The sequence below is a fragment of the Orcinus orca genome, chromosome 16, assembly GCF_937001465.1.
Source record: "Orcinus orca chromosome 16, mOrcOrc1.1, whole genome shotgun sequence".
Classification (NCBI taxonomy): Eukaryota; Metazoa; Chordata; class Mammalia; order Artiodactyla; family Delphinidae; genus Orcinus; species Orcinus orca.
The window spans coordinates 46,813,611-46,839,806 of record NC_064574.1 but is presented as its reverse complement, the minus strand read 5'-3'; the positions used below and the strand labels follow the sequence as shown (position 1 = coordinate 46,839,806).

Sequence of the window (26,196 nt, the reverse complement as noted above, 5' to 3'; positions counted from 1 at the left end):
CTAGCAATGCCACCTCTCTCGTCAACAGATTCCACACTAGGGCCCCTCTCGTTTCCTTTATGGCTGCTGGTCTTTGAGAGGACGGTTCTCAATATTTATGTTAGCTTTCATTTGGAATGTGCATAAACTAAATGCTTTTTAACACCGTACTTCACTGAGTGATCTCTGGGATGTTTCCGCATGTAACCTGAGGCTGGAGTGTGGTACAAGAACCTCTTTCCTTTTCCTTCTGCTGCCCGTCCTTCATCATCACCCCGGCTCTCCTCCTTTATTCATGAGCAGAGGACACATTTGGGTGAACCAGCCACTTATTCCATCTTCCTGCCCTTCCAAACCATGTTTTTCTGAAATTTGCCGTTTTTCATTTAGGGGACTATGTTTAGAACTTACTCATCCAACTGATATTTACTGTGCCAGAAATGATTTTCTGTGAATAAATATTGACAGCTAAGTTGAGTCATACCACCAATTGTCAACTTTGCTCAGCAAATAAAAATGCCCTTAGGTAGTTGGCTTTTAAATGTTTCCTTCCCTCAGTATTTTTGTTTTATGTGTTTTTCTGTGGGTGACTCACTCATGCCTGGTTGTCACCTTTTTCTAGGACGTCACCGTTATACCTATTTTGGGCTCATGTTGTCACGGAGGGTGTTTTAGGGATATCAGTCTTTCTGGTGCTTTTAATCAGCTTCCTTGAAGAGAAGGCAAGAGAAACTTTATTTTGTGGTTATTGTTTTGTTTTGTTGTTCGGATTAAACTGAAATGCTGATGGCTGTCGAATTATTTTATGTTTCTGTTACATAGATCACTCCTTTGGAATTCAGAAAGTCTCAAATTACTTTTTATTCTTTCCATCATTTAGTTTTAATTTACTGGCATCAAAAAATTGCCCTATATTCTGCAAGGCCGAGGGACGATACACACATAGACTGCTAGGTGTCTAAAATCATGCATTCGTTCAACTTAGGGTCGAAAAATCAACTGTTAAATCTTTTCCCTTCTATTTTTATGTATGATTTTCTGTTTTGTTATGCATGTAGTCTGATTAAATGCTATAAATTCTGACCTTTGAGGCCAGAGTCTGCCAAAAGCAGAAGAAAAACTCCTGGGAATCAAAACTTTCCAGACCCAAGAAGGGACCAGTGGGCAAGGGCGACATCATTTCTTCCTGGAGAGGCTAGATTTCCCCAGGCATCCAAGCACATCAGAGGGAGGACGTGTGAGAGAGTAGTGCCGTGGGGAGGGTGAAGGACCACGGGGAAGGGTCAGGAAACATGGAAGCCCCACGCAGGACCCCTCAGGAGACCTTGCTTTTTCTGTGGCTGGAGGAAGCCCTGTGGATGGATGAGGACAGCCACAGCAAAGTGCCTCTCTGATTCAAGGTGGCTTTAGAACCACGTGTGAGCCCTTGAGGAAAGAATGGCTAAACCATCCTGGCGACTGAGCACGTGTTCACTTCCAGGAAGGTCGTGCAAGGCGACCTGTATAACAGGTGGGAGCTGGGGGCGTGGTTTCCTTCCTGGTTCCGCACCTGGTGTTGGGACAGGGGAAGGGGCTCAGTATAGAGGTTATAATGAAAGAATGAATATCAGAAACTCCTCATTCCAAACTTGTGGAGAGACGAAAGTGGGACCACGTTTAGGTATATCTGGTGGGCCCGCCATCTGTTTCAGTCCCGCCAGGCCCCAATTCTGATATGTAAACATCAAAATGAACTTTGTCTCTTTGGATATTTATTTAGCACATTAAAAGTTCATTCCACAGAAGGTCTTGACATCATTTTGTAAACCCTCAATCGACTATTCTTAATCTTTATGATTTATCTGAAAATATGGCAAGAAATAAAGATAGCTGCTCGATAGTTTGACAGTAAATGCAGTCTCCTTTTGGTGTGTGCATGTGTGTGTGACATCCATGTATATTCAAGAAAATTTCATTTTAATTAAGGATCACACATGTTGAGAATAAAATACTAAGCATCCTTACAGCTTTTTTTTTTAACATCTTTATTGGAGTATAATTGCTTTACAATGTTGAGTTAGTTTGTGCTACAACTTTCTTTTGAAGTCATTTTATTTTTCCAGAGGCCCTCTATGGCTAAAACACAGACTGAGGTCTGCGTAACACCCGTCCATTTCTAACCTCATTCTCATCATTTAAAATTTGAAGGGATTTCAGAGTTACTTCTCTGAATATAGTTCTGGAATCAATAGTAGGTCAGCTCCACGAGGGCAGGCCTTGTGGACTGTCTTGTTCCCAACACCCAGGACATGCTGGGCACGAGCGAATGTTGAGACAGCGTCTGGCTGACTCAGTCAGAATGACTGACTGAGTCATTCTCAATAAAGCCGCTCGAATCGTTGATTTTTAAGGCATGCATTTTAATTGAGGATCTGTTGCTTATGCATATTAATTTTTCTCTTTTTCTGGGTGCTCCTGTCAATTGCCACATAAAAGCAATTAGGACGCATACCTATTGCCACAGTTTCCCTTTTGCCGTCTCTAGGTCCTCATCATCTTATTCCTGGTAAAAGCAGAACTAACAGGCTCCCGATGTGTAAGCAGGTCGTATCCACACCAGCCACTTGCCTTAGAGCCCTGGTGAAGAGGTCACTTGTGGAGCAAAACTACATTCTGCTTTTTGAGCTAAGCAGAAAACAATTGAAAAATAGCGTTCAGAGGCAAACACGAAGCAATAGAGAGCAGCCTTTTCCAATAGAACTACGGAGTGAGCCGCAGAGTATGTGATTTTAAGTGTTCTAATAGCCTCAGTAATTTAAAAATCAAAAAGAAGTAGGCAAAACTAATTGTAATATTTATCAGTTAACGCTTTGTAGTCAAAATATTATTGCTTTCAAGTATAATCATTAAAAAAAAGTATCAATGAGATTGTCTGCATTCTCGTTTGGGGCCAAGTCTGCAGAATTCAGTGGGTATCTTGCATGGACAGCACATCTGGATTCAGAGATGCTACCTTTCAACGCTCAGCAGCCACGTGTGGTTTGTGGCCTCCAGACTGGACGGCATGGCCTTAGAGCAGGGCACAGACATGCCGCTGCTGCTCAGTCCTCCCCTGAAAGTCCAGGAACTTTCATGTAAATTGTGAAATACTCTTCTTTGGCAAATGTAAGTAGCAGAGGTGAGAGCTTCACAATATAACACAAAATGGTTGTGTTCCCTAATCGACAGTAGATTTTCAAGTACAAACTAACGAAATAACGTTTGAGTTTTTGTGATACTTGGCAGTAAAATGGCCCCTTTCCCTTTGAACATGTGAGGACTGCTGTGCGCTAGGAAGAGCCCTGGGCTTTCAGAGTGGACCATGATGTGGTCTGAGCTGTGAGCCTGGCTTGGGGAGGGTAGGGTGGAGGGGGACGATGCCCACAACCCAGAGAGCAAAGGCCAGCACAGTGGCTCCCCCAACACTCTTAATAACTCAGTTGAAGCGTTTGTCATGCACAGAAGCCTGGGGGAAATGCTCTGGCCGTCTACATGCAAGCTGTATAATAATTCACTCATTCAACAGATGTTGCTTGAGCACCTACTATGTGCCAGGTGTTGGTCTGGCCAAGGGGAGGCAGCAGTGAGCAAACAGACCCAAATTCTTTTCCTCATGAAGTTTTACTTTAGTGAGAGGGGACAAGCAATGAACAAAATAAATAGAAGGTAGGAAGTACTATGGAGAAAAATACGAGATGAGTCAGAGGAGGGGTGCTCAGCCATCCTGGGACTTTGGGAATCATTGCTGAGGCCCTTAACCTTGGTCCACGGGGAGAATTCAGGAGAAAACCGCATCTTTATTTTTATTAAGGCTTAACTAAAATCTAGCATTTCCTTCCATTGTAAAAGTAGGCAACCAACCACAATAGTATCAGTAGCACCTGTAACTTTCTCTTCCATTGAAACAACAGGTATTTTCCTATCCTGTCATATCATGGGATTTGCAGATATCTGCAAATGTTGCTTAAGGCCTATGCTCATTTATACAGCAAAAGTATGGAGATTATTAGATCACTGCTGAGTCATGTCGTTTAATGAGGCCATAGAGAGTAATCCTACATATTTTATTTTGTGCATTTAAAAACACTTTTCTGAGAGGGGTCCTTGGCATGAAAGAGCTTAAAAACCCTGCATTTACTGAGCTTTGAGTAGAAGAGTGGTATGCTCTGACTTAGCTTTTTATTTATTTATTTATTTTTGCCTGCGTTGGGTCTTCGTTGCTGCCCTGGGGCTTTCTCTAGTTGCGGCAAGCGGGGGCTACTCTTCATTGCAGTGCATGGGCTTCTCATTGCGGTGGCTTCTCTTGTTGTGGACCACGGGTTCTAGGCACATGGGCTTCTATAGTTGCAGCATGCAGGCTCAGTAGTTGTGGCATGCAGGCCCTAGAGCTCACAGGCTTCAGTAGTTGCAGCTCGCGGGCTCTGGGGTGTGTGGCCTTCAGTAGTTGTGGTGCACGGGCTCAGTAGTTGTGGCTCGCAGGCTCTAGAGCACAGCCTCAGTAGTTGTGGTGCACGGGCTTAGCTGCTCCATGACATGTGGGATCTTCCCAGACCAGGGATCGAACCCGTGTCCCCTGCCTTGGCAGGCGGGTTCTTAACCACTGCACCACCAGGGAAGTACCGACTTAGCATTTTGTAAGCGTCACTCTACCTGCTTTGTTGAGGATGAGTGTCGGGCGGCAGAGGTGGGAGTGAGGAAGAGCCATCAAGGTGCTGCTGCAACAGCCAGGCAAGAGGTACTGGTGGCTGCGCCAGCATCCGAGGTCATGAGAAGTGGTTGGTTCTGGGCACATTTTCAGGGTGAGCCAGCTGACGTGCTGCCGGGAAGTGAGGCGTGCAAGAAAGAGAGCCAAGACTAAGCCAAGGGTTTGGGCCTGAACCACAGGAAGGACGGAGCAGCCATTGACTAAGCTGCCAGAGGCTCCGGGATGGTAAGAGCGAGAGGACGGGTAGAGGGCCAGGTGTTTTCATTTGGGAGAAGCAAGATCCTTTAGATTAACTTTATCCAGATCTTCAACAGTGTTTTAAATCTTTTGCCCGATACCAATTTGTGAGCAAAGTGTCCCCAACTCTAGCAATGTGATGGTGGAATTCGTCTTATTCTTGTCATAGTATGTCAGTGTTTTAATTCAGTATTCTGAAATTATATTGTTAGATCTCTACAGATTTGATATTGTTATATCTTCCTAGTGAACTTTTACTTTTATAGTTAAAGACCCTCTTTTCCTCATAATGCTTTTTGCCTTGGGGTCTAACTTACCTGATATTATGTGCTGCCCCAGCTTATTCTTTTGACTCTTCATTGCCATTCCCCTGTCCTTTTCCCTTCATCTTTCTTTGGTATTGTATATATGTGTATTTTGTAACTGCTTTATTGAGGTATAATTCACACTATACAATTCACCCACTCAGAGTGTACAGTTCTGTTGTTTTTAGTACATTCTCAATTCATCACCCCAAAGGATACCCCTTACCCATGCTGCAATCACCCCTGTCCCCTTGTCCCCCCCAGCCCCCAGCAGCTAATCTACATCCTGTCTCTGTACACTTGCCTATTATGGGCATCTCATATAAATGGAATGAAACTATGTGGCCCTCTTTCACTTTTCAAGGTCCATCCCTGCTGTAGCCTGTGTCAGTACTTCATTCCCTTTTGTGGCTGAATAATATTCCAGTGTATGGATAGACCACATATTGTTTATCCCTTCAGAAGTTGATGAACATTTGGGTTCTTTCCATTTTGGGAACTATTATGGATAATGTTGCTACGAACAAGGTTTCCTGTGAACATATGGTCTTAATTCCCTTGGGTATTTTCCTAGTACTTTTGTGGTCTTGTTTTTTACATTTATATCTTTAATTCATCTGAACTAGATTTTGGCATAAGGTGGCCATATCAGAATCAAGTTCTTACCTTACACTTAAAAATTGCTCATACTATTTGTATTATTAATGTGATAGTAAATTGATCATCTTTCTATCAGTTAATTATAGATGTAGATTGTTCTTGGCAAATATGCCGCGTTGTCCATAGAACGGAAGCATGCACTAAAATGTAAGCACAAATATTCACTACAAGTGAAAGCTAAGTAGGTTAGAGTATTTCACTTTATTAATAGTAGGAGGAGTAGCCCTGCTCTATTTGGTAATAACACCCCAATGACTGGAGAGCATGCATTATATGAACCCTACATCGTATGCAGGGCCCATTACAAAACGAAAATGTGGGACTCCAGCCTAAGGTGGAGAGGTCATCTCCCCCTCACATAGGCCCACGGCTCCATCCCGTGGCAAACAGGCACCGGCATGCCCTACATACCTGGGCACGGGGTGGGCTAGAGTTCCACACTGAGTTGCCTGCCGAACACAGCATGGCACTGCCTGCCCTGGGTGGGGACCCTCGGTGAGGACGGCCACCACCCTGCTCTGATTAGACTCCAGGAGCACACACCTGACCTCGATCCTCCCCATGCCCGTGTCCAGGACCCCAGTGAGGGTGGAGCGGGATGGTTCAACATGGGGCTCCCCGATGCAACCCAGTCGTCACCCCTGGCAGAGGGTGGCAGCAGTCACAGGGCAGGGTCGGGGAGGTGCCAGGGGCAAGGTACAGATGGGGGAGAAACCATCACGGGTGCTGGTGCGAGGTGGGTACCACGTGTGAACCAAGGCTCCAAGCCCCGGACGTGCTCCACTGTCCTACTTGACTTCACGTAAAAACACGAAATCAAAAATAAAATTAGTAAGAATTTTGAGACTCATGAAGCCCGCCTGGGTTCAGTTTAATTTTTTTAACTTCTTAACATACTTTGAAAACTGGGGGAAGAATTTGGCTTTATGTACAATGTAAATATGACATAAAACATGGTGCTGAACATTTTAAATTAAATAAATTTAAAGTGTGACATTGTGTTGTCTGGTTAATGGGTATAATCAGTGATTTTTTTTAACCTTATTCTTTGTACTTTTAAAATTATTTTTAATTTTATTTTTTTAAATTGTAATAAAATTGCTTTACAATGTTGTGTTAGTTTCTCCTGTACAATGAAATGAATCAGCTATGTGTATACCTATATCCCCTCCCTATTAGACCTCCCTCCCACCCATCTAGGTTATCACAGAGCACCAAGCTGAGCTCCCTGCACCGTACAGCAGGTTCCCACTAGCTATCTATTTTACACATGGTAGTGTATTTATGTCAAACCTAATCTCCCAGTTCGTCCCCCCCTGCTTCCCCACTGTCCACATGTCTGTTCTCTACGTCTACATCTGTATTCCTGCCCTACAAATAGGTTCATCTGTACCATTTTTCTAGATTCCACATATATGCGTTAATATACACTATTTGTTGTTCTCTTTCTGGCTTACTTCACTCTGTATGGCCGTCTCTAGGTCTATCCACATCTCTACAAATCACCCGACTTTTTTCCTTTATATGGCTGAGTAATACTCCATTGTATATATGTACCACATCTTCTTTATCCATTCATCTATCATTGGACATTTAGGTTGTTTCATGTCCTGGCTATTGTAAATAGTGCTGCAATGAACACTGGGGTACATGTGTCCTTTTGAATTATGGTTTTCTTAGGGTGTATGTCCATTATTGGGATTGCTGGGTCATATGGTAGTTCTAGTTTTAGATTTTTAAGGAACCTCCATACTGTTCTCCATAGTGGCTATACCAATTTACATTCCCACCAACAGTGCAAAAGGGTTCCCTTCTCTCCACACCCTCTCCAGCATTTATTGTTTGTAGATTTTTTGAAGATGGCCATTCTGACTGGTGTGAGGTGATACCTCATTGTAGTTTTGATTTGCATTTCTCTAATAACTAAGTGATGTTGAGCATCTTTTCATGTGCCTCTTGGCCATCTGTATGTCTTCTTTGGTGAAATGTCTATTTAGGTCTTCTGCCCATTTATTAATTGGGTTTGCTTTTTTGATACTGAGCTCCATGAGCTGTTTGTATATTTTGGAGATTAATCCTTTGTTCATTGCTTCATTTGCAAATATTTTCTCCCATTCTGAGGGTTGTCTTTTCATCTTGCTTATGGTTTCCTTTGCTGTGCAAAGCTTTTAAGTTTAATTAGGTTCCATTTTTTTATTTTTGTTTTTATTTTCATTACTCTAGGAGGTGGGTCAAAAAAGATCTTGCTGTAATTTATGTCAAAGAGTGTTTTTCCTATGTTTCCTCTAAGGGTTTTATAGTCTCTGGTCTTACATTTAGGTCTTTAATCCATTTGGAGTTTATTTTTGTGTATGGTGTTAGGTAGCGTTCTAATTTCATTCTTTTACATGTAGCTGTCCAGTTTTCCCAGCACTACTTATTGAAGAGGCTGTCTTTTCTCCATTGTATGTTCTTGCCTCCTTAGTCATAAATTCTGTGACCATATGTGCATGGGTTTATCTCTGGGCTTTCTGTCCCATACCATTAATCTGTATTTCTGTTTTTGTGCCAGTACCATACTGTCTTGATTACTGTAGCTTTGTAGTATAGTTTAAAGTTGGGGAGCCTGATTCCTCCAGCTCCGTTTTTCTTTCTCAAGATTGTTTTGGCTATTTGGGGTCTTTTGTGTTTCCATACAAATTGTAACATTTTTTGTTCTAATTCTGTGAAGAATGCCATTGGTAGTTTAGTAGGGATTGCATTGAATCTGTAGATTGCTATGGGTAGTATAGTCATTTCCACAATATTGATTCTTCCTTCCAATTCAAGAATATGGCATATTTCTCCATCTGTTTATGTCATCTCAGATTTCTTTCATCAGTTTTTTATAGTTTTCTGAGTAAAAGTCTTTTGCCTCTTTAGGTCGGTTATTCCTAGGTATTTTATTTATTTATTTTTTTTGCAGTGGTAAATGGGATTGTTTCCTTAATTTCTCTTTCTGATTTTTCATTGTTAGTGTATAGCAATGCAAGAGATTTCTGTGCATTAACTTTGTATCCCACAACCTTACCAAATTTCGTTGATTAGTTCTAATAGTTTTATAATGGCATCTTTAGGATTTTCTATGTATAGTATCATGTCATCTGCAAACAGTGACAGTTTTACTTCTTCTTTTCCAATTTGTATTCCTTTTATTTCTTTTTCTTCTCTGATTTCCGTGGCTAGGACTTCCAAAACTATGTTGAATAAGAGTGGCAAGAGTAGACAGCCTTGTGCTGTTCCTGATCTTAGTGGAAATGCTTTCAGGTTTTCACCATTGAGTATGATGTTTGCTGTGGGTTTGTCATATATGGCCTTTATTATGTTGAGGTAGATTCCCTCTATGCCCGTTTTCTGGAGAGTTTTTATCATAAATGAGTGTTGTATTTTGTCAAAAGCTTTTTCCTTGTCTATTTAGATGATCATATGGTTTTATTCCTTAATTTGATAATATTGTGTATCATGTTGGTTGGTTTGCATATATTGAAGAATCGTTGCGTTCCTGGAATAAATCCCACTTGATCATGGTGTATGATCCTTTTAATGTGTTGTTGGATTCTGTTTGCTAGTATTCTGTTCACGATTTTTGCATCTATATTCATCAGTGATATTGACCTGTAATTTTCATTTTTTGTGATATCTTTGTCTGGTTTTGGTATCAGGGTGATGGTGGCTTTGTAGAACAAATTTGGGAGTGTTCCTCCCTCTGTAATTTTTGGGAAGAATTTGGGAAGGATGGATTTTAGCTCTTCTCTAAATGTTTGATAGAATTATCTGTGAAGCCATCTGGTCCTGGGCTTTTGTTTGCTGGAAGAGTTTTTTGTTTGTTTTTTTGTTTGTTTTTTGTGGTACGTGGGCCTCTCACTGTTGTGGCCTCTCCCGTCGTGGAGTACAGGCTCCGGATGCGCAGGCTCAGCAGCCATGGCTCACGGGCCCAGCTGCTCCGCGGCATGTGGGATCTTCCCAGACCGGGGCACGAACCTGTGTCCCCTGCGTCGGCAGGCGGACTCTCAACCACTGCGCCACCAGGGAAGCCCTGTTGGAAGAGTTTTAATCACAGTTTCAGTTTCATTAGTTGTGATAGTTCGGCTTCTATTTTCTGATTCTTCCTGGTTCAGTCTTGGAAGATTGTACCTTTCCAAGAATTTGTCCATTTCTTCCAGGTTGTCCATTTTATTGGCATATAATCGTTTGTAGTAGTCTCTTATAATCCTTTGTATTTCTGCGGTGTCAGTTGTGATTTCTCCTTTTTCATTTATAATTTTATTGATTTGAGTCCTCTCCCTTTTTTTCTTGATGAGTATAGCTAAAGGTTTATCAATTTTATCTTCTCAAAGAACAAACTTTTAGTTTTATTGATATTTGCTATTGTTTTCTTCATTTCTGTTTCACTTATTTCTGCTCTGATCTTTATGATTTCCTTCCTTCTGCTGACTTTGGCTTTTCTTTGTTCTTCTTTCTCTTTTTTAAATTTTTATTTTTAAATTATTTTAAAATTTAAAAAAACTGAAGTATAGTTGATTTACAATGTTTGCACTTTTTAAAATGTGTGTTTTCCAGGTTTTCTAGAATGAAGAATTACTTTTGTAGTTAATCAAACCCCAATGTTATATAAAAAATATTTTACCAGATATTATTTTATATAAGTGTGATCTGTTACAATTCTGTCTCCATTTGGGTGGAGGACGGAATACATATTTTAGTACGTTAACCTGAAAAAGAAAATGTGTCTCTCCTTACCCAGGACCATTAAAATAAGATTAGCCACTCTCTCGGATACTCCTGGTGTTGAAAATCTTGTCAGCACCCTCATGCTGAGTAAAAGCATATTGGAAGATTTACAGCAGTACAACGAGGCTCGCAGGGACCCTGTAAGTACCTGCTATGACCAGACTGCCTTCTTTTCCTCATGTTTTGGGACCATTATGACTCATGTACGTTCAACCCAGAAGTTTCCTTGGGCCTAGTTGGAGAATCGTGTGGTGGGGAGTGGTGGAGGTGGGGTTGGAAGGTGGGAGGGAGAATAAAAGAACAAGGAAACTGAGGTTTAAGGAAGTGGATCTGTTCTTCTCACTAGTTGCCCTATGAGGGCTGATCAGATGCCCTAAATTCTTATCACGGGGCTAGAAAATTTGAACTTGATCTAGACAAATATAACAAAATTAGATCTCAGTGCTTGGAATAGGCAAATCTGACCAAGGTTAGTGGATCCTTGGGGTGCCTGGTGCCCATCCCAGCAGCACCCCATTTTGCCCTTCTGGGTGATGGGTCTGTCCATACCCTTGAGGACGCTGGCTGCATCCTCAAGGATCGGATTGGCTGGGAAGATCCTGTATGACCAATGCTGGGTTCTCTTTCTAGTACAGTAACTGTACTGTACTTTTGCCATTGCAGAGGGCAAGCTAGCAGTGGTCCTTACATCATCGCTGCTTTCTTAAGGACCAGGCCAGTTAACTTCACCAGGCATGGAACAATGCATGTAGCTAGGGAAATGCTTAATTACTTCTTGATGAATTATATTAAAAAGTTTAACCAATAAAAAGTTTGATGGCTTTCACAGTTTGAATACGCCACATAACGAGCACCTGTTTCAGGAAACAGACTGACCCCAGCCCACTGGAAGTCCCTTTCAAGCTCTCATTTAGTCACTCTTCCCCCAGTTAGTACCACCTTGACTTCTAAGATCATAGATGCCTGGCTTTTGAGCTTTATTTAAAGGGATCATACAGTGTGTTTTCTGACATCTAGCCTCTTTTGCTCAGCAATGATTGTGAGATTCATCCACATTGTGCTGTAAAGTATTGATACTTCATTGCATGAGTATACTTCAATGTATTTCTTCATTCCGCCTCTGGGGTCATCTGGCGAGTTCCCAGTTATGGGCTCTTTTGGGTAAACCTCTCAGTTAATTTTAAACTCATCAAGAGGGAGACAACAAACACCAAACGTGGTGAGATGTTTAATATTTATAAAGGCATTGAATTAAAGTAAAACTTCCCTCCAGCACATGTTTTTTTTGTTTGTTTTGGTTTGTCTTGGTCTCTTTGTTTCTTTTTTTGTTTGTTCCTTCCCTCCTGGCTCACTGACACAGGGGTCTCCAAGACACATGCAGGGAGTCTATGAGGTAAAAACTATGCTCAAAATAAGAGTAAGAAATTATTTTCCTTTTCCACTGAATTGATATTCAGCGGAAAGGCAATGGTGGGCAAAACCTCAGGGACCTCAATGTGGATTGAAGCAGTGTCACCAAACTTCCCAGTGGCCTTCGAGTTTGCTGCGATGCACTCACAGCAACAACAGGAACAGAAAATCCACAACGGGATGTCACTGTGCACCAGGAGAATGGCTAAAACAAAGAAGAGTGACACCACTCAGGTGTGGCGAAGGTGCGGGGAAATTGGATCACTCCTATGCTGCTGGTGGGAATGTGAAATGGTACCCCTGCTCTGGAGAACATTTTGGCTGTTTCTTAAAAAACAAAAAAAAAAATGCAACAGTTATCTCTGAGCATTTATCACAGAGAAATGAAGACTTGGTCACAAATGTTCATAGCAGCTGGAATCAGCCCAGATGTCCTCCAACAGGGGAATGGGTAGGGTGAGCTGTAGCAATTCCATGCCATGGAATAGTGCTCAGCAGTGCAAAGGGATGCACCAGTTTTTCTGTTTGTTTGTTTAAGTATAGTTGATTTATAATGTTGTGTTAGTTTCAGGTACAGCAAAGTGATTCAGATAAATATATGTGTATCTATACAGTCAGTCCTTGTTGTTTATATATTTTATATATAGTAAGTAGTGTGTATCTGTTAATCCCAGACTCTTAATTTATCCCTCCCTCCCCTTTCCCCTTTGGTAACCATAAGATTGTTTTCTATGTCTGTGAGTCTGTTTCTGTTTTGTAAATAAGTTCATTTGTATCATTTTTTTTTAGATTCCACAAATAAGTGATATCATATGGTATTTTGTCTTTCTCTGATTTACTTCACTTACTATGGTAATCTCTAGGTCCATCCATGTTGCTGCAAATGGCAAAATTTCATTCTTTTTTATGGCTGAGTAATATTCCATTGTATATACGTACCACATCTTCTTTATCTATTCGTCTGTTGGTGGACATTTAGATTGCTTCCATGTCGTGGCTATTGTCAATAGTGCTGCTGTGAACATCGGGGTGAATGTATGTTTTCAAATTAGAGTTTTCATCTTTTCTGGATATGTGCCCAGAAGTGGGATTGCTGGATCATATGGTAGTTCTACTTTTAGTTTTTTAGGGACCCTCCATACTATTCAGGAATGCACTGTTGATTCATACATCAGCTTGGGTGGATGTCCAGAGAATTATGCTAAATGGAAAAATAAGCCAGTCCCTAGAGGTTACATACTGTATGATTTCACTTATATGACATTTTTGAAATGACAACATTTTAGAACTGGAGAACAGATCATTTGTTGCCAGGGTTAAGGATGGAAGTGGGGCAGGAGGCAGATAGGTGTGGTATAATAGGCAACCCACGAAATCCTTGTGTTGGAACTGTTCAGTATCTTGACTGCAGTGGTGGACATATGAACCTACACAGGGGATAAAATTGCATAGATCTTAATATGCACACACATGGGTGCGCGCGTGCACGTGAAATGTCATCAGTGTGGGTTCCCTGCTATGATACTAGTGTTTTGCAAAGGTTACGATTATGGGATACTGGGCAAAGTGTAGAAGGAATCTCTCTGTATTGTTTTTTACAACTGCTGGTGAATCTGCAACTATCTCCATAGACATTTTAATTAAAATTCAAACAAAAGGGAAAGCCAGTTTCCCTTGATGCTGTAAACATTAACTTACTAAGTCTTAGCCCTTGAGTACATGTATTTGCAGTATTCTGTGTAGCAAAATGAGACGTGCGCATACTGCTCTTGGCTGCAGGCTGAAGTATATTGGTTGTTTCAAGAAAAATGTTTCTGCAGTTGTTTGAATTGCAGGCTGAAGCAGCACCGTTGTCACAGAACAGCTGGCAGACAAAGTATGGTAATTCAGTCCTGGGGAGCTGGCAGACTTTTTCTTAAAAATGAGTGAGGTGAGAGTGTTACTCCAAAGAAACAACCGACAGCATGTGTTCCCCCATGATAAAGTCCACGCTTTCAAGAAAAAATTAGACTTTTAGAAAGTCAGTATCTGCCATCATGAGCTTGACAGCTTCCCAAAACTTAAAAAAACTTTTTCTGATGAGACTGGCGGTGATATTACCACATGCAATGTTTTGATATTTTGTAATGAAATAGGTCAACGTTTGGAAAATCTGCATAAGCTTGGTGAATCAATATTTTCCAGATAGACAGTACACGATGTTACAAAAATCATGCATGGGTAAAAGATTCAAAGTGCAAAAGAGACCAATACATTTTAATGTAGTAGGGTATACAAAGGTCACTGACATGGCTTCAGAGCCACATTGCAACTTATCTTTAAAACATTACTTACTACATGTTGAGTTTTGGTGGCGCATCAAAGGAGAATATCCATAATTATCTGAAAATATTAAATACTCCTCCCTTTTCCAACTACATATCTTTGTGAAGACAGATTTTTTTTGCATATATTTCAACCAAAATAACATGTTACAACAGATTGAATACAATACAGAAGTAGGTGTGAGAATCCAGCCGTCTTCCACTGAGCCAGATATTCAAGAGATTTGCAAAAATATGAAACAATGCTACTCTTCTCTCTAAATATTTTTATCAAACTAAAACATGTGCTTTAATTAATAAATTCAACAAAAATTAATCAAAGAATTCAAAATTTTCTCAGTTTTAATTTCTAATATAGAAAATAGTGGTAGACATTACATACGTGAACCAAAGCTCTTTAGCATCCTCAGGACCAGGGGGCTTGGGATGACAGTGTTTGAGAACCACTGATGTCATGCTAAAGAAAACAGATTCCCAGTCAAAGGAATGTGGTTCAAATCAATAGGTCCATCCCGTACCAGCTGGAGCTCTTGGCAAGGCAGCCTCCCAGGCCTTATTTTCTCGTAAATGAAGTAGAGATGTAATGGTAATACTTACTTCAGAGGGGTTGAAGTGAGGGTTAAACGCATACAAAGAGGGCATTTAACCTATTACCTGGCCCAGAGGTAAGTGGTGATAGGATGGTGGCTTTATCATTGTCGTTATGTGATCACGGTTGAAACCCTTTATTGACAGCTTACGGAAACACTAATAGCAATATTTTTTAGGGTCTTAAAATATCTGCTTCTCTTGTCAGGATGGAACACCACTGAAGGCATTTGTAGCCGAAGTTGCAGAACAAGTAGTTGGCATTGCAGTGATCAGAGATGAAATGGTAAATTGTGAAGTGGATACTACTTCCCTTGATCGTGCCTTTTCCTCTCGTGAATTAGCACACAATACCTCTTTTGAAGTTTCATTTTTACTTATTTAGGATGAATATCTTCTTTTTCTGAAGGCTGTAGATCTGCTTGCATCCCACTGGGCAGCCTTTCAAGTCTCCATTTTTTTTTCGGTTCAAAATGTTTAAAATATTACGAAGAGTACCTGAAAACATTCACCATCTAAAAGTTCAAATAACCTTCCACCACCAAAGACAACTCCCAGCTCCCTCCCCAAAGGATTACCACTATTGAGAGTTAGGCATTTATCCCTTCCAGCGTTCTTCCTTGCACTTATTTTCATGCATCGTGTGCGTGCGTGCGTGCGTGCGTGTGTAAGTGGACATCTAATTTTATTTTGTCCCAGTGCACAGCCAATTATTCCAAAGTATTTATTACTGAGTAGTCCATTCTTTCCCTACTGATTTAAAATGCTGCCTTTATATTATTAAATTTCCATGTGTCTGTGTCTATTTTTACTCTCTGTTCTGTTCCATGGATTTATTTGTTGATATCTATTGCACTATCACGTGCTTTGGTATCTGGTGGGGAAGTCTTCTCTTATTTATATTTTTTTGCCTAAAGTTTCTTGGTTAAACTTGGGTGTTTTCTTTTCCAGATAAACCTTGTAATACTTACTATGAATTTATTTGTGCCTATGTAGATTTTACAGAACAATTTAGGCAGAACTGATAATTATAATATTGAGACTTCCCTTCTGGGAACATGGCTTCTGGAAGATACCCTTTATCATGTTAAGGAACTTCTCTCCTATTTCTAATTTACTAAAAGTTTTTGTTAAGCATGGGTGTTGAATTTTATTAAATGTGTTTCGGCATTTATGGAGATGTTCATATGACTTTATTTCTCTAATGTGTTCAAACTATCCTTGTTCTTGGATTCATTTCTCTTTTGATTCAATATATCTTTAAGAATTCTTGGAGAGTGAGTGGAAGAGGGTAGGGTCTCTGAGTCCACACACATATACAAGTTTTCATCTGTCCTCACACTTGAACACTCATTCAGCTGTGAATAGAACTCATATGCAAATTATTTCTCATCAGAGTGTTGATGTTTTTACTCTCATTATCTTCCAGTATCCAATGTTACGGATAAAATACAGTCTGATGTAAATAAATGTATGTATGTCTGCTTTCTCTCTTGAGAATTAGTTTTTCCCTTTTATTCCAAAAATTCTTATGAAGTACCTTATGCCTCTTTTGAGCTTGGGAACATCTTTCTTCTGATTTCACTAATGATTTCTTCCCTTCCATTTTCTCTATTCTCCATTCCTTTTTGGATGGAAGTGACCCTTCACTGTCTTTTACCTTTCTTCTTGTACTTTTTAATCTCTTGTACTTCTTACTCTTCATTCTAGGAGTTGTTCTTGATTTTATCTTCCAGATTCCTAATTTACTGTTCAGCCACATCTAGTCTATTATCCAGGCCTTCTATTGGAATTTTAATTTCAGAGTTCATGTGTTTAACTTCCAAGTCTCTTCCTTGTTCTCTTATTGTTCCTTTTTTGTAGGAGCTTGTTTGTCATGTTTTATGCGAGATCCTTTTTTGGTATCTCTGAGGACATTGAGTAGAATTTTTAAAAAATTCTCCTCCATTTGCTGGATAACCTCTGTTTCCTCTGGAGTGAGTTGTATGTTTCTCTAACTGGTCTTTTGCATTCGTCAGTTTTCCCCAAAAGTCTCTCCATGTCATGAATGAGAGATTATCAGTGTGGATGGTTGGCATGGGTCTTTGACGGTAGTGTATATCTGCTTCTCCATTGCATTGCTCTGGCCACTGGGAGGCTGTCCATGAGCAGGGACTCAAGGCTCTCCAGGTTTTTAGCATGGCTGTGAGGAGCAAATCCCAAAGCTCTGAGCCACCCTCCAGAAGTAAGCCATCAAAACAAGTGACTTTCAGGAAACATAAGTTTTAGCTTTAAAAAAATTAACAATGAAAATAAGATAGTAAATAATAGGAGGGAAAAACTCGTCTCTCATTATTGTACCTAAAGTCATTTTTAAATGATGTTTCTCAGAAAGCGTATGCCGTTTGTTTAAAACCTTCTTAGGTGTCCTTTCTCACATCTCTTTTTAGGATATAGAGTACATACGATCCCACTACAATATTGAAGACTTCATATACTTTAGTCACCACCAGCGCGAAGAGCATGGCCACCTGTATCACTTTGCCCTGAACCCCATTTTTCAGCACTACACCAAGTTTTTTCTGAAGGAGATCCTCCGTTTAGGATATAAGTCCTGTCTCTACTACCCTGTTTACCCGCGAGCCAAGGAAGGCAAGGTAAAAGAATGTCTTAAGTCACTTTTCCAGCAGATCTGTGTCACGGTGTCATTTGTGTCGTGTGCCATATTTTATTTCTTCTTCACTCCATGTATTTTGATTGTAATGTGGCTCTGAATTTCAAATGGCCATATTGAGTTTGGTCCTTTTCTTACACTACAGTGAAAACCCAGAAGGCTTTGAATTTCTGAAACCATCACAACCCATATAATTAGTAGAACAAATTGTTGGCTTTTCCATATCTACAAAGCAGACACTGAAAGCTATGGAAAAACACTCTAAGGGATGTGAAAATCAAATTATTTCTCATGTGAATTAGTGAAGGCCAAAATGTCCTATGATGTTCTTCAAGCAAAGAATGTTCTAGTAGTGAACCCATAGAATAAATTAGCTCAGTCCTTAATACTGGTGTGCTATCACGGTATTGCAAAACAGCAGTATAACATCCCCATAAAAGTGATGGATAAAAAGTGGAGATATGTGTTATTGATGTAACCTTTATGTAGTAGATACCACTATGTCTGCATAATACTTGTACTTACGTAGAGCAATACTTCTATGACAAACACGTGTCTACTGTGTATACACTATGTATATTGTGCACAGATAGCAAGCTCTTGCTTCCTGCTTCCGTGTATCCTGCTTCCGTCTCCTTCATAGCACTTCTCACTCGCTCACATTCTGTCTTGTGCCGTAAAGCTGGAGCTGTTTGTCCTGTTCAGAGCTGCAGCCCTGTTACGTAGAAGGGTCCCACACACTCACACGTGCTCACACGTGCTCACACGTGCTCACATGCAGTGTCCTGCTTGCTCACAGGCAAGGGCTTCTTGGAGCTGGATCCCCAAGCAGTTCTTTCCTGCAAGATGGTCCCTCTGTCACTGACAGTGTTGATGCAGACTTGAGGGGTGTTGAGAACTGAACCCCCAGGTAGAAATTTCTACCCCCCTAGGTAGAAATTGTCCCATAAGATCCCATTCGTGACCAAAAACTTTCTTAGGCTCTGCCTAGAGTCTGACATTGTCACGTTTCTTCTTAGTTACCATGGTGAGCTAAGTGGGTTTTTTAAATGCTCTGAATTATTAAACTTAAAAACAATCTAAGGTATATGGGTACATACACATAACAGTAATTTTACCAATGTATCTTATTTGACAAATGCCTTTTGGGGAAAAACAGAAGGAATGGAGGAGAAAGAAGAAAAAACATGGAAAAGATAGGTAGCGAATGTAGAATATGCTCTAGTGATGATTTTTTTCCTGTCAAAATGCAGCCCTACAGCAATGTGAATGCCCCAGATTTGAACCTGGGACATGGGAAGTTTAACAGTTTTGCCTGAAAATCCTGGTCCTGCACAATTTCTTTGTACTTCACATTTGGCCAAGTGCCAATTTGGTGACCTTTAAGGATGTGATGTTACATTCTCAGTTTTTATTCCCAGTGTTTCCTGCCAGTGCCCAGTTGGTAGAAAGTCCTTTTGCATGCATCCTAAAAAATGGTGACTTGAACTGAACTCATTGAGTGTTCACGTATTTCCCTCCATGGTGTGGAATTAGGACCATGTTACGCGCTATTGTATATATAACATAGAAACACACTTGGAAACAGATTTCCTCTCTGTCTGCACCTCTAGTTGATTTATACACGTACATTTAAATAAGTGCAAGAAGCAATACCAAATAGTACAGGTAAGAATCTCCAAACTCTGCTATAAATCCCCAGTAGACTGCAGTACAAGTGAGCTTTCGGCTGACACGATGAAGACGGTTTTCTCCACACCCTCCTGCCAGAACATGTACTGAGAGCTCTTCCAGGCTTAAAAACACAGCTTTGGCTAGAGATCCCTGGCTTCTGTTTCTCAGTGTGTAAAATCAGGCAGTGAAGTTCAATAGTGAAGGATTTTAGAAATCCCTTCCAGAAGCTCTTAGAAAGGCCTAGGGGCTATTTTTAGAACCACAAATAAGTCATGTGTAAACCACGTCATTTATTAAACTACAGCTACAGTTCCGTTTTACTTTCTTTGCTTTCCAGGTTAAATTCGGTAAATGTCTCATTAAAAATTTTTGGTTTGACAGTTTGAGGTTTACACAGTTGAAATACCCAAAGCTTAGGGGTTTCACCAAAACCCCTAAGAGTTCATAAATGTGAAAGAAATAAAGATCACCATGTTCAGTTTTCTCTGCCAAGTCTAAAACTTGGATAAAATTAATATTTAAAGCATTCACCTAAAACATGATTTATTGTAGCCCGTTTCAGTAAGCATAAATCCAGCTCACAATTTAGTATTAATATAAAGCAGAATAATCTGGTCCAGCCCCCTCCCCCCTCCACTCCCCCACTCTCCGGTTTTATCCTTTTGTTTTAAAACACTTATCTGATCAACAAAGGTCCAGCTGAAGTAGCAGTGACTTTCACAAACATGAGGATTTTCACATCTGCGCCCTGTTGCCCCTCAGATGACATTTTTATCTATGTGCCTTCTTAAAGCAGCTTGTGTGAAACACGCAAAGGTTACCAGGACGCAGGTAACACAGCTTAATGGGGTCAAATCGAGCTGATTCATGATCACTACGGAGAAGAATATCCTCCTGGGGAAAATACTTGTGCTGAAAAATCCCATAAACCAAACCACTTGTTTATCCGTCATTCCCACAGAGATAGTAATGCAATTACTCCCGTAATTATCTTCATTAGTGTCAGGCATTATCTACAATTCATTCCTCTGGTAGAAGAGTATGTTTGTTTATTTGCTGGTTCCCCCCCCCCCCCCCACTCCGGTTTGGCCGGGTTGGGAGTTTTGTATTTGTCGAGGCGCGTGCCGGCAAATGTGCGCGCGGCTCCCATGCCCTTCCCCCTAACATCGAGGTCGCTGTCTCCCAGTTTCAGAGCTCCAGTGCCCACTCGCTGACGTCCGCCCTCCACTGCTTGGTTCCCGTGCGGCCCCGACGACAGATTGTCTATCCCCTGGAAAAGCTTGGCATCAACGCCCCATCAAAGGAGGTCTCCAGGGACGCGGTGGGTAGCCGGCGGCAGCAGGCGGGGCGCAGTGCCAGCGCGGGCAAGCGGGCGGGCGGGCGTGGCAGATGGGGCGGCGCTGCATACGCGGAGCCGGAGCCCAACGGCTGCTCCTTCATCCAGGAGCCCAGGCTCCCTCCCACCGGCCCCTGCCCTAGGGTGGTGCCTCCGCAGCGAGCCCGGAGCAGAGCGGACGCCATGTGGGCCCTCGTGACGCGCCACCCCCCCTCACACGGGGGACGCCGCCGCGGGCTGCTGCGCCTCAGTACCAGTGGCTTGGGGTCCACCTCCCAGCATCTTTCTGGGTTTAGCCCCCTTGCTTCAAAGCAGACTCCCCTTTCCTTCATGCTCTGCTTTCTCGGTTTGAGAACCTAGGTCTGGCTGCGTGAGGACGTTTGGGGCTGAGTCCTGAGCTAGGTTTGTTCCCTCCTCCTGGGGGAGTCCGCGTGATGAACAGGAACGTCTCAGCTGTCCTGGGTGGCGGGGGCTTTGAGCTTAGAGTGCACAGCCCTGGGACACTCTTAGTACCAGAACAGGAAAAGGGACCAAACAGAACCTAGATTTCGCTTTCAGTGGAAGTGTACGCGTAAACAACCATACACAGAGCCGTGTTCAGGAACTTGGCTGGAAGCGTGACTTTGTCAGGCTGACTTACATGTAAGCTCGTACTGTATGTGCACACTTCCACTTAAATACGGTAGCAAAACGCCCCGCAGTGGGCCGACACTTGTTCTTTGTGAGAAAGGAGGAAAGTGGAAAGTTTAAACTCTCCAAACGTTTAGCAAAGGAGCTAAAAATGGTGCTGGAAATGGTGCTCAAATCAACACCCCAGTTTTGCAGGACATGCGTCACCTCACGGCCCCCAGCTCCTGCTTTACGTATGGGGGGTGGGTCCACCAAGACCCATCTTAGAGGCAGGCTGCTCTAAGTCCTATGTAAAGTCCTAAGTCTTTATATTTGTAAAATAAAAAATAAATTTGTATTTATTTTCTAAGTTCTAACTTTGTATTTGAGTAGAGACTAAAAACGAATAGCAATTCTTTTGCTCTACCCAAATCTTCATTATGGAAAATGTGAAGCATGTACAAAAGTAGAGCAAGTTCTGCGAAGCAGGGATTCTCCTTCTGTCTGTGCTGAGGGACCTCGTCTTCTTTTTTTAATGTACAGTCCCTCATAGACTGATAGTTTTGTGAAATGTGAATTCCTAGAAGGAGAGTAAAAACAGAGACCAAATTCAGGTCCTATTATTTTATCACTAGGTTTAACAGACACAGAATTACTCTGCCCACTTGCTCTAAAAGCTTCTGAAGGCAGACGGGCACGTGTTTCAGCCCACACGATGGGCTGCGCAGAAACAGCTCCAACAGGGTTCAACTCTTGGCCAGTTTTGCATCTTCTACAGCCTTACCCACTTCTCCTTCCTCCCTTATCATCTTGCAACAGATACATGTCATCACTTCATCCAAGACCACAGGTGTGTCCTTAGGTAGCAGGGCCCCAGCATCACACTCTAGAGAGGAAGGGGCCCCGGGCAAATCTGTAGGACTGTGGGGTCGACCACCAGGTGGTCTGCTGGTGTGTGGAGATCCTGGGATTGGATTCTTTTGGAATGAGAGCCAAGAGAGTGTGTCAGGGTCAGGAAGGGTGGCCTCATCTATATCTGTCACTGAAACACAGCTAATGTGACATCCTCCTGATCCCAGGAGAAGGGGCCACAGGTACAAAGTACAGAGATGTAGCTTCTGTGTGAGAGGTGCTGCCCTTTTGCAGCCACTGCTGAGATGCCTTTGAGTTGGGATAGACCATGTGGCCGGGCCAAGAGAAGCCCTCACACATCGGCAGCAGCCCGCAGCCCCAGCACCTTCAGCTGGTCCCCAGGGGGCGTGAGTGGTATGGCTGGGGGGACAGGGAGCAGCACGGGGCTGCCACCTGGTATCAAGAGCCGTGTTCCTGAACCTCTGGAGCTTCCCCATCCTCACCCCACCCCCAACCCTGGGAATCTACAGACCTGGATGACTTTGAGTTGAGCTGGAGCTCCTGGTGGGGAAAAAGCCAGAGAAAACATTTTATTTCACTTAAAACAACCCTACCGGGACTTCCCTGGTGGCGCAGTGGTTGGGAGTCCACCTGCCAATGCAGGGGACACGGGTTCGAGCCCTGATCCGGGACGATCCCGCATGCCACGGACCAGCTAGGCCCGTGCACCACAACTACTGAGCCTGCGCTCTAGAGCCCCACGAGCCACAACTGCTGAGCTCGCGTGCCACAACTGCTGAGGTCCGCGTGCCCGGAGCCCATGATCCACAACAGGAAGGGCATCTGTAGTGAGAGGCCCGCGCACTGCACCGAAGAGTGACCCCCGCTCGCTGCAACTGGAGAAGGCCCGCGCACAACAGCAAAGACCCAGCGCGGCCACAAATAAATAAATTTGTAATAAATAAATAAATAAATAAAATGATCCTATCATGACTTCCCAGGTTGTTATGAGTTGAAATCATTGCTTACATTTAATAAGCTTTTCCATGGCCATCTCTCTGTGCTGTGTCCCCACAGAGCCCCTGGCTTATTTCAAGACCTAGCAGAGGATGGATTTTGTTTAATTAATTAATTAATTAATTGATTGATTTTGGCTGCGCCGGGTCTTAGTTGCGGTACGCAGGATCTTTGTTGCGGCATGCATGTCGGATCTAGTTCCCCGACCACGGATCAAACCCAGGCCCCCTGCATTGGGAGCACGGAGTCTTTTTTTTTTTTTTTTCGGTACGCAGGCCTCTCACTGTTGTGGCCTCTCCCGCTGCGGAGCACAGGCCCTGGACGCGCTGGCTCAGCGGCCATGGCTCACGGGCCCAGCCGCTCCGCGGCATGTGGGATCTTCCCGGACCGGGGCACGAACCCGTGTCCCCTGCATCGGCAGGCGGACTCTCAACCACTGCGCCACCAGGGAAGCCCAGGGAGCACGGAGTCTTACCCACTGGACCACCAGAGAAGTCCCCAAGGATGGGTTTTTAAATCCCTGCTCCAGGAAGACAACCACTTACCAGATGGGTGGGGCTGGTGCTCGTATCCGCCACTTTGTGCTGTGTTGTTTACTGTATTGGTGAATTCTGACTTTTTAAGAAGTACTTTACCGCTGCTTGTTATACTTATTCTTGAGAAGGGTTTAGTAAAGATTTAGATTTAGTAAACAAGGTTTAGTGAAAATGTTAGAAATCTTAAAGTTGGACCAGAGGATTATCGAGAGCGTAATCCACATGGGATGAGCCTAGACATTCAAACGTTAAAATACTACATTACATTATTTTAAATTTTAAAAAACATTGTAGGCGGATTTAATGTTTTAGGCTGATTATCTGAGTCAAGGTGAGCCAGATGGAAAAATTTTTGGAGGACTTTCTACAGGGTCCTAAGCACATTGATTTCTTAGCAGAGCAAATAGTACCGCAGCCGTTGAAGTTGAGCGATTGTCTTACTAAATGAATCTCTCTTTGTCCCTTTAAGTTTTACACCCCCCTCTGCCCGGAGCTATGAGCAACCCTCAGCGCCCTCACGTGTCCGCACACTGCTCTCGCTGGGCACTGGCCTTTCATACTTTTTATCCCATCTCAGACTGACCATCCGTTCCCTGGCTTTCACCTAGGAAGCCAGTCTTCAAGGGAACAGATCACTTCAGGCATGAGTAATGGGATAGAAAGCGTTTCATCTCGGTGGGTTGCCAATCTGACTCTGGCACAAGCCAGCAGAGATTGAAATTCATCACTGCGTGGCAGGGTAGTGTGCTCCCCTCGCCCCAAGGTCAGGTAGCTGCTGCCTGGTTTAGATGAGTCGGTGTCCCTGCCACCAAACTGTCCCTGTCATTCGTATCAATTGACAGTGTGCCCCGTGTCAGGTCACAAGAAAGGACCTGGAAAACATGTGAATGGTTTTCATCACACATCACCGAGGTAGGCCCGGAAGGTTCATCATGTCGCCACAGTCAACCAGCAGAGATACGTGGATAAGAGAAGGCTTTTTCCTAACCGTAATCCACGTGGCATGGACCGAGAAGATTCGTTTCTTAGCTTGAATGGGCTGTCTTGGCCTGGGCATTTGCACTCTGAGAATTATTATGATGGGAATTGTTAATGAAATGAATCAGTGTGGCCCACTTGCATGCGAACTATGATCCGGGAGGTGCTCAGAATTTGGCTGAATGAACTGATGGCCATATTAATTACAGACTGTGGACCAATTTGACCCACGCTTACTTTCGGGTGGTTCCTTGGGCAAGCTGGCTTGCTGTCCTTCCTGCCTCCCCTTAGGGATTCAAACATGACCGTGACAGGGGCCTTGTCCTCGGGGAGCGTACAGCCCCGTGTCAGTATTAACGTGGGACTGCTCAGGGCTGGTTAAACCAGGGATGGGAGAGGGCTGCATGGGTCCCTGAGCCCCGCCGGGGTCAGAGCTGTTCTGCGGAATCCTTTAGGAGGGAATGTGTCTGGTCGGAGGCATGGTTTCCTTTCCAAGACTGGGGTTTTAAATGACTCTTACTTGTCATATTAAACACCAGAAAATCTGCTTGGAACTTAAAAAGCTCCTACCTTTGCTTCAGTATTAAGAGATGCTCCCCATTATCCACTTCAATCACTTTAGTTCTCTATGTTGATTTCTAGTATTCGTAGAATTACAGTGTCAACTCACCTCTCCTTTTTTTTTTTTTTTTCCAAAATTTTTTTGTACCAGATCAATCCATCTTCTTTCAGATGACAGAATCATCTCAGGAATCAGACTTTCAGAGTGATCAACACCTGTTATTTTTTTTGTGGTTGTTTATTGGTGACGGTCTGTTTAAATCTCGACTAATGAATTATTTGAAGCCTCTGTTTTCCCTTTGTCCTTCTACAAAAGAAAAATGACGGTTTGTTTAACCCCCCTTCTCGGAGCTAAGTGCTGGCCCGATTTTTCCTAGTGTGTGATCTCTCAGGAAGATGTCACGCTCTGGCATTCGGTTACCCTTTGAATCGCCCCTTTCATCTGGGCTGTTCTTCCCCAGTTCAGCTATAATTACCATCTGATGGACTGTTGCTGGATACTGTTTCACTTGTACATCTGCTGCCCTAGGAAATTGCATTATTCTCCCAGCACCTGCTAGATTTTCCCCAGCTTAATTGTTTCTCCAACCCCTTCCTTAAACTTGGAAACTTTCACTGCCCGCGTTAGACTTTCCTTGGTTGTACTTGTGTGTGTGTGTGTGTGTGTGTGTGTGTGTTTAAATTAGCCCTTTAGAATCTCCTTGGTAGAAGTTTCTAAAAATGCAAACCCATATTTTTCAACATCATATACGCACTGAACATTATTAATGTGACCATGGTGATATTTTCCTGAAATGAAATTAACCCACTTCAAATCACCGCCATGAGTCCAGTTTGCTTTTTCAAGCCACTTCCCCGCCATTTCCTACAGTTACCCTACCTGTGGGAAATGCATTTCCTCCTATTTATGATGAACCCTTTTCTCTGACATTCTTAGAATAATTTACATAAATTCCTTTGTGAGGTTTTTTCTTTTTCAAACGAATACAAGTTGTATGGTCATTT

The 26,196-nt window shown here is 42.6% G+C and overlaps 1 protein-coding gene across 1 annotated transcript in view; it reads left to right on the top strand.

The window, feature by feature from the left end:
• CFAP61 (cilia and flagella associated protein 61) overlaps nucleotides 1–26,196 on the top strand; it is a 255,995-nt gene that overhangs the window by 99,825 nt on the left and 129,974 nt on the right. Inside the window, exons 14-17 of the mRNA XM_049699137.1 lie at nucleotides 10,667–10,793; nucleotides 15,184–15,261; nucleotides 17,405–17,611; nucleotides 20,489–20,623. Coding sequence (XP_049555094.1) covers nucleotides 10,667–10,793; nucleotides 15,184–15,261; nucleotides 17,405–17,611; nucleotides 20,489–20,623 — 547 coding nt within the window. The remainder of the gene's footprint in view (nucleotides 1–10,666; nucleotides 10,794–15,183; nucleotides 15,262–17,404; nucleotides 17,612–20,488; nucleotides 20,624–26,196) is intronic.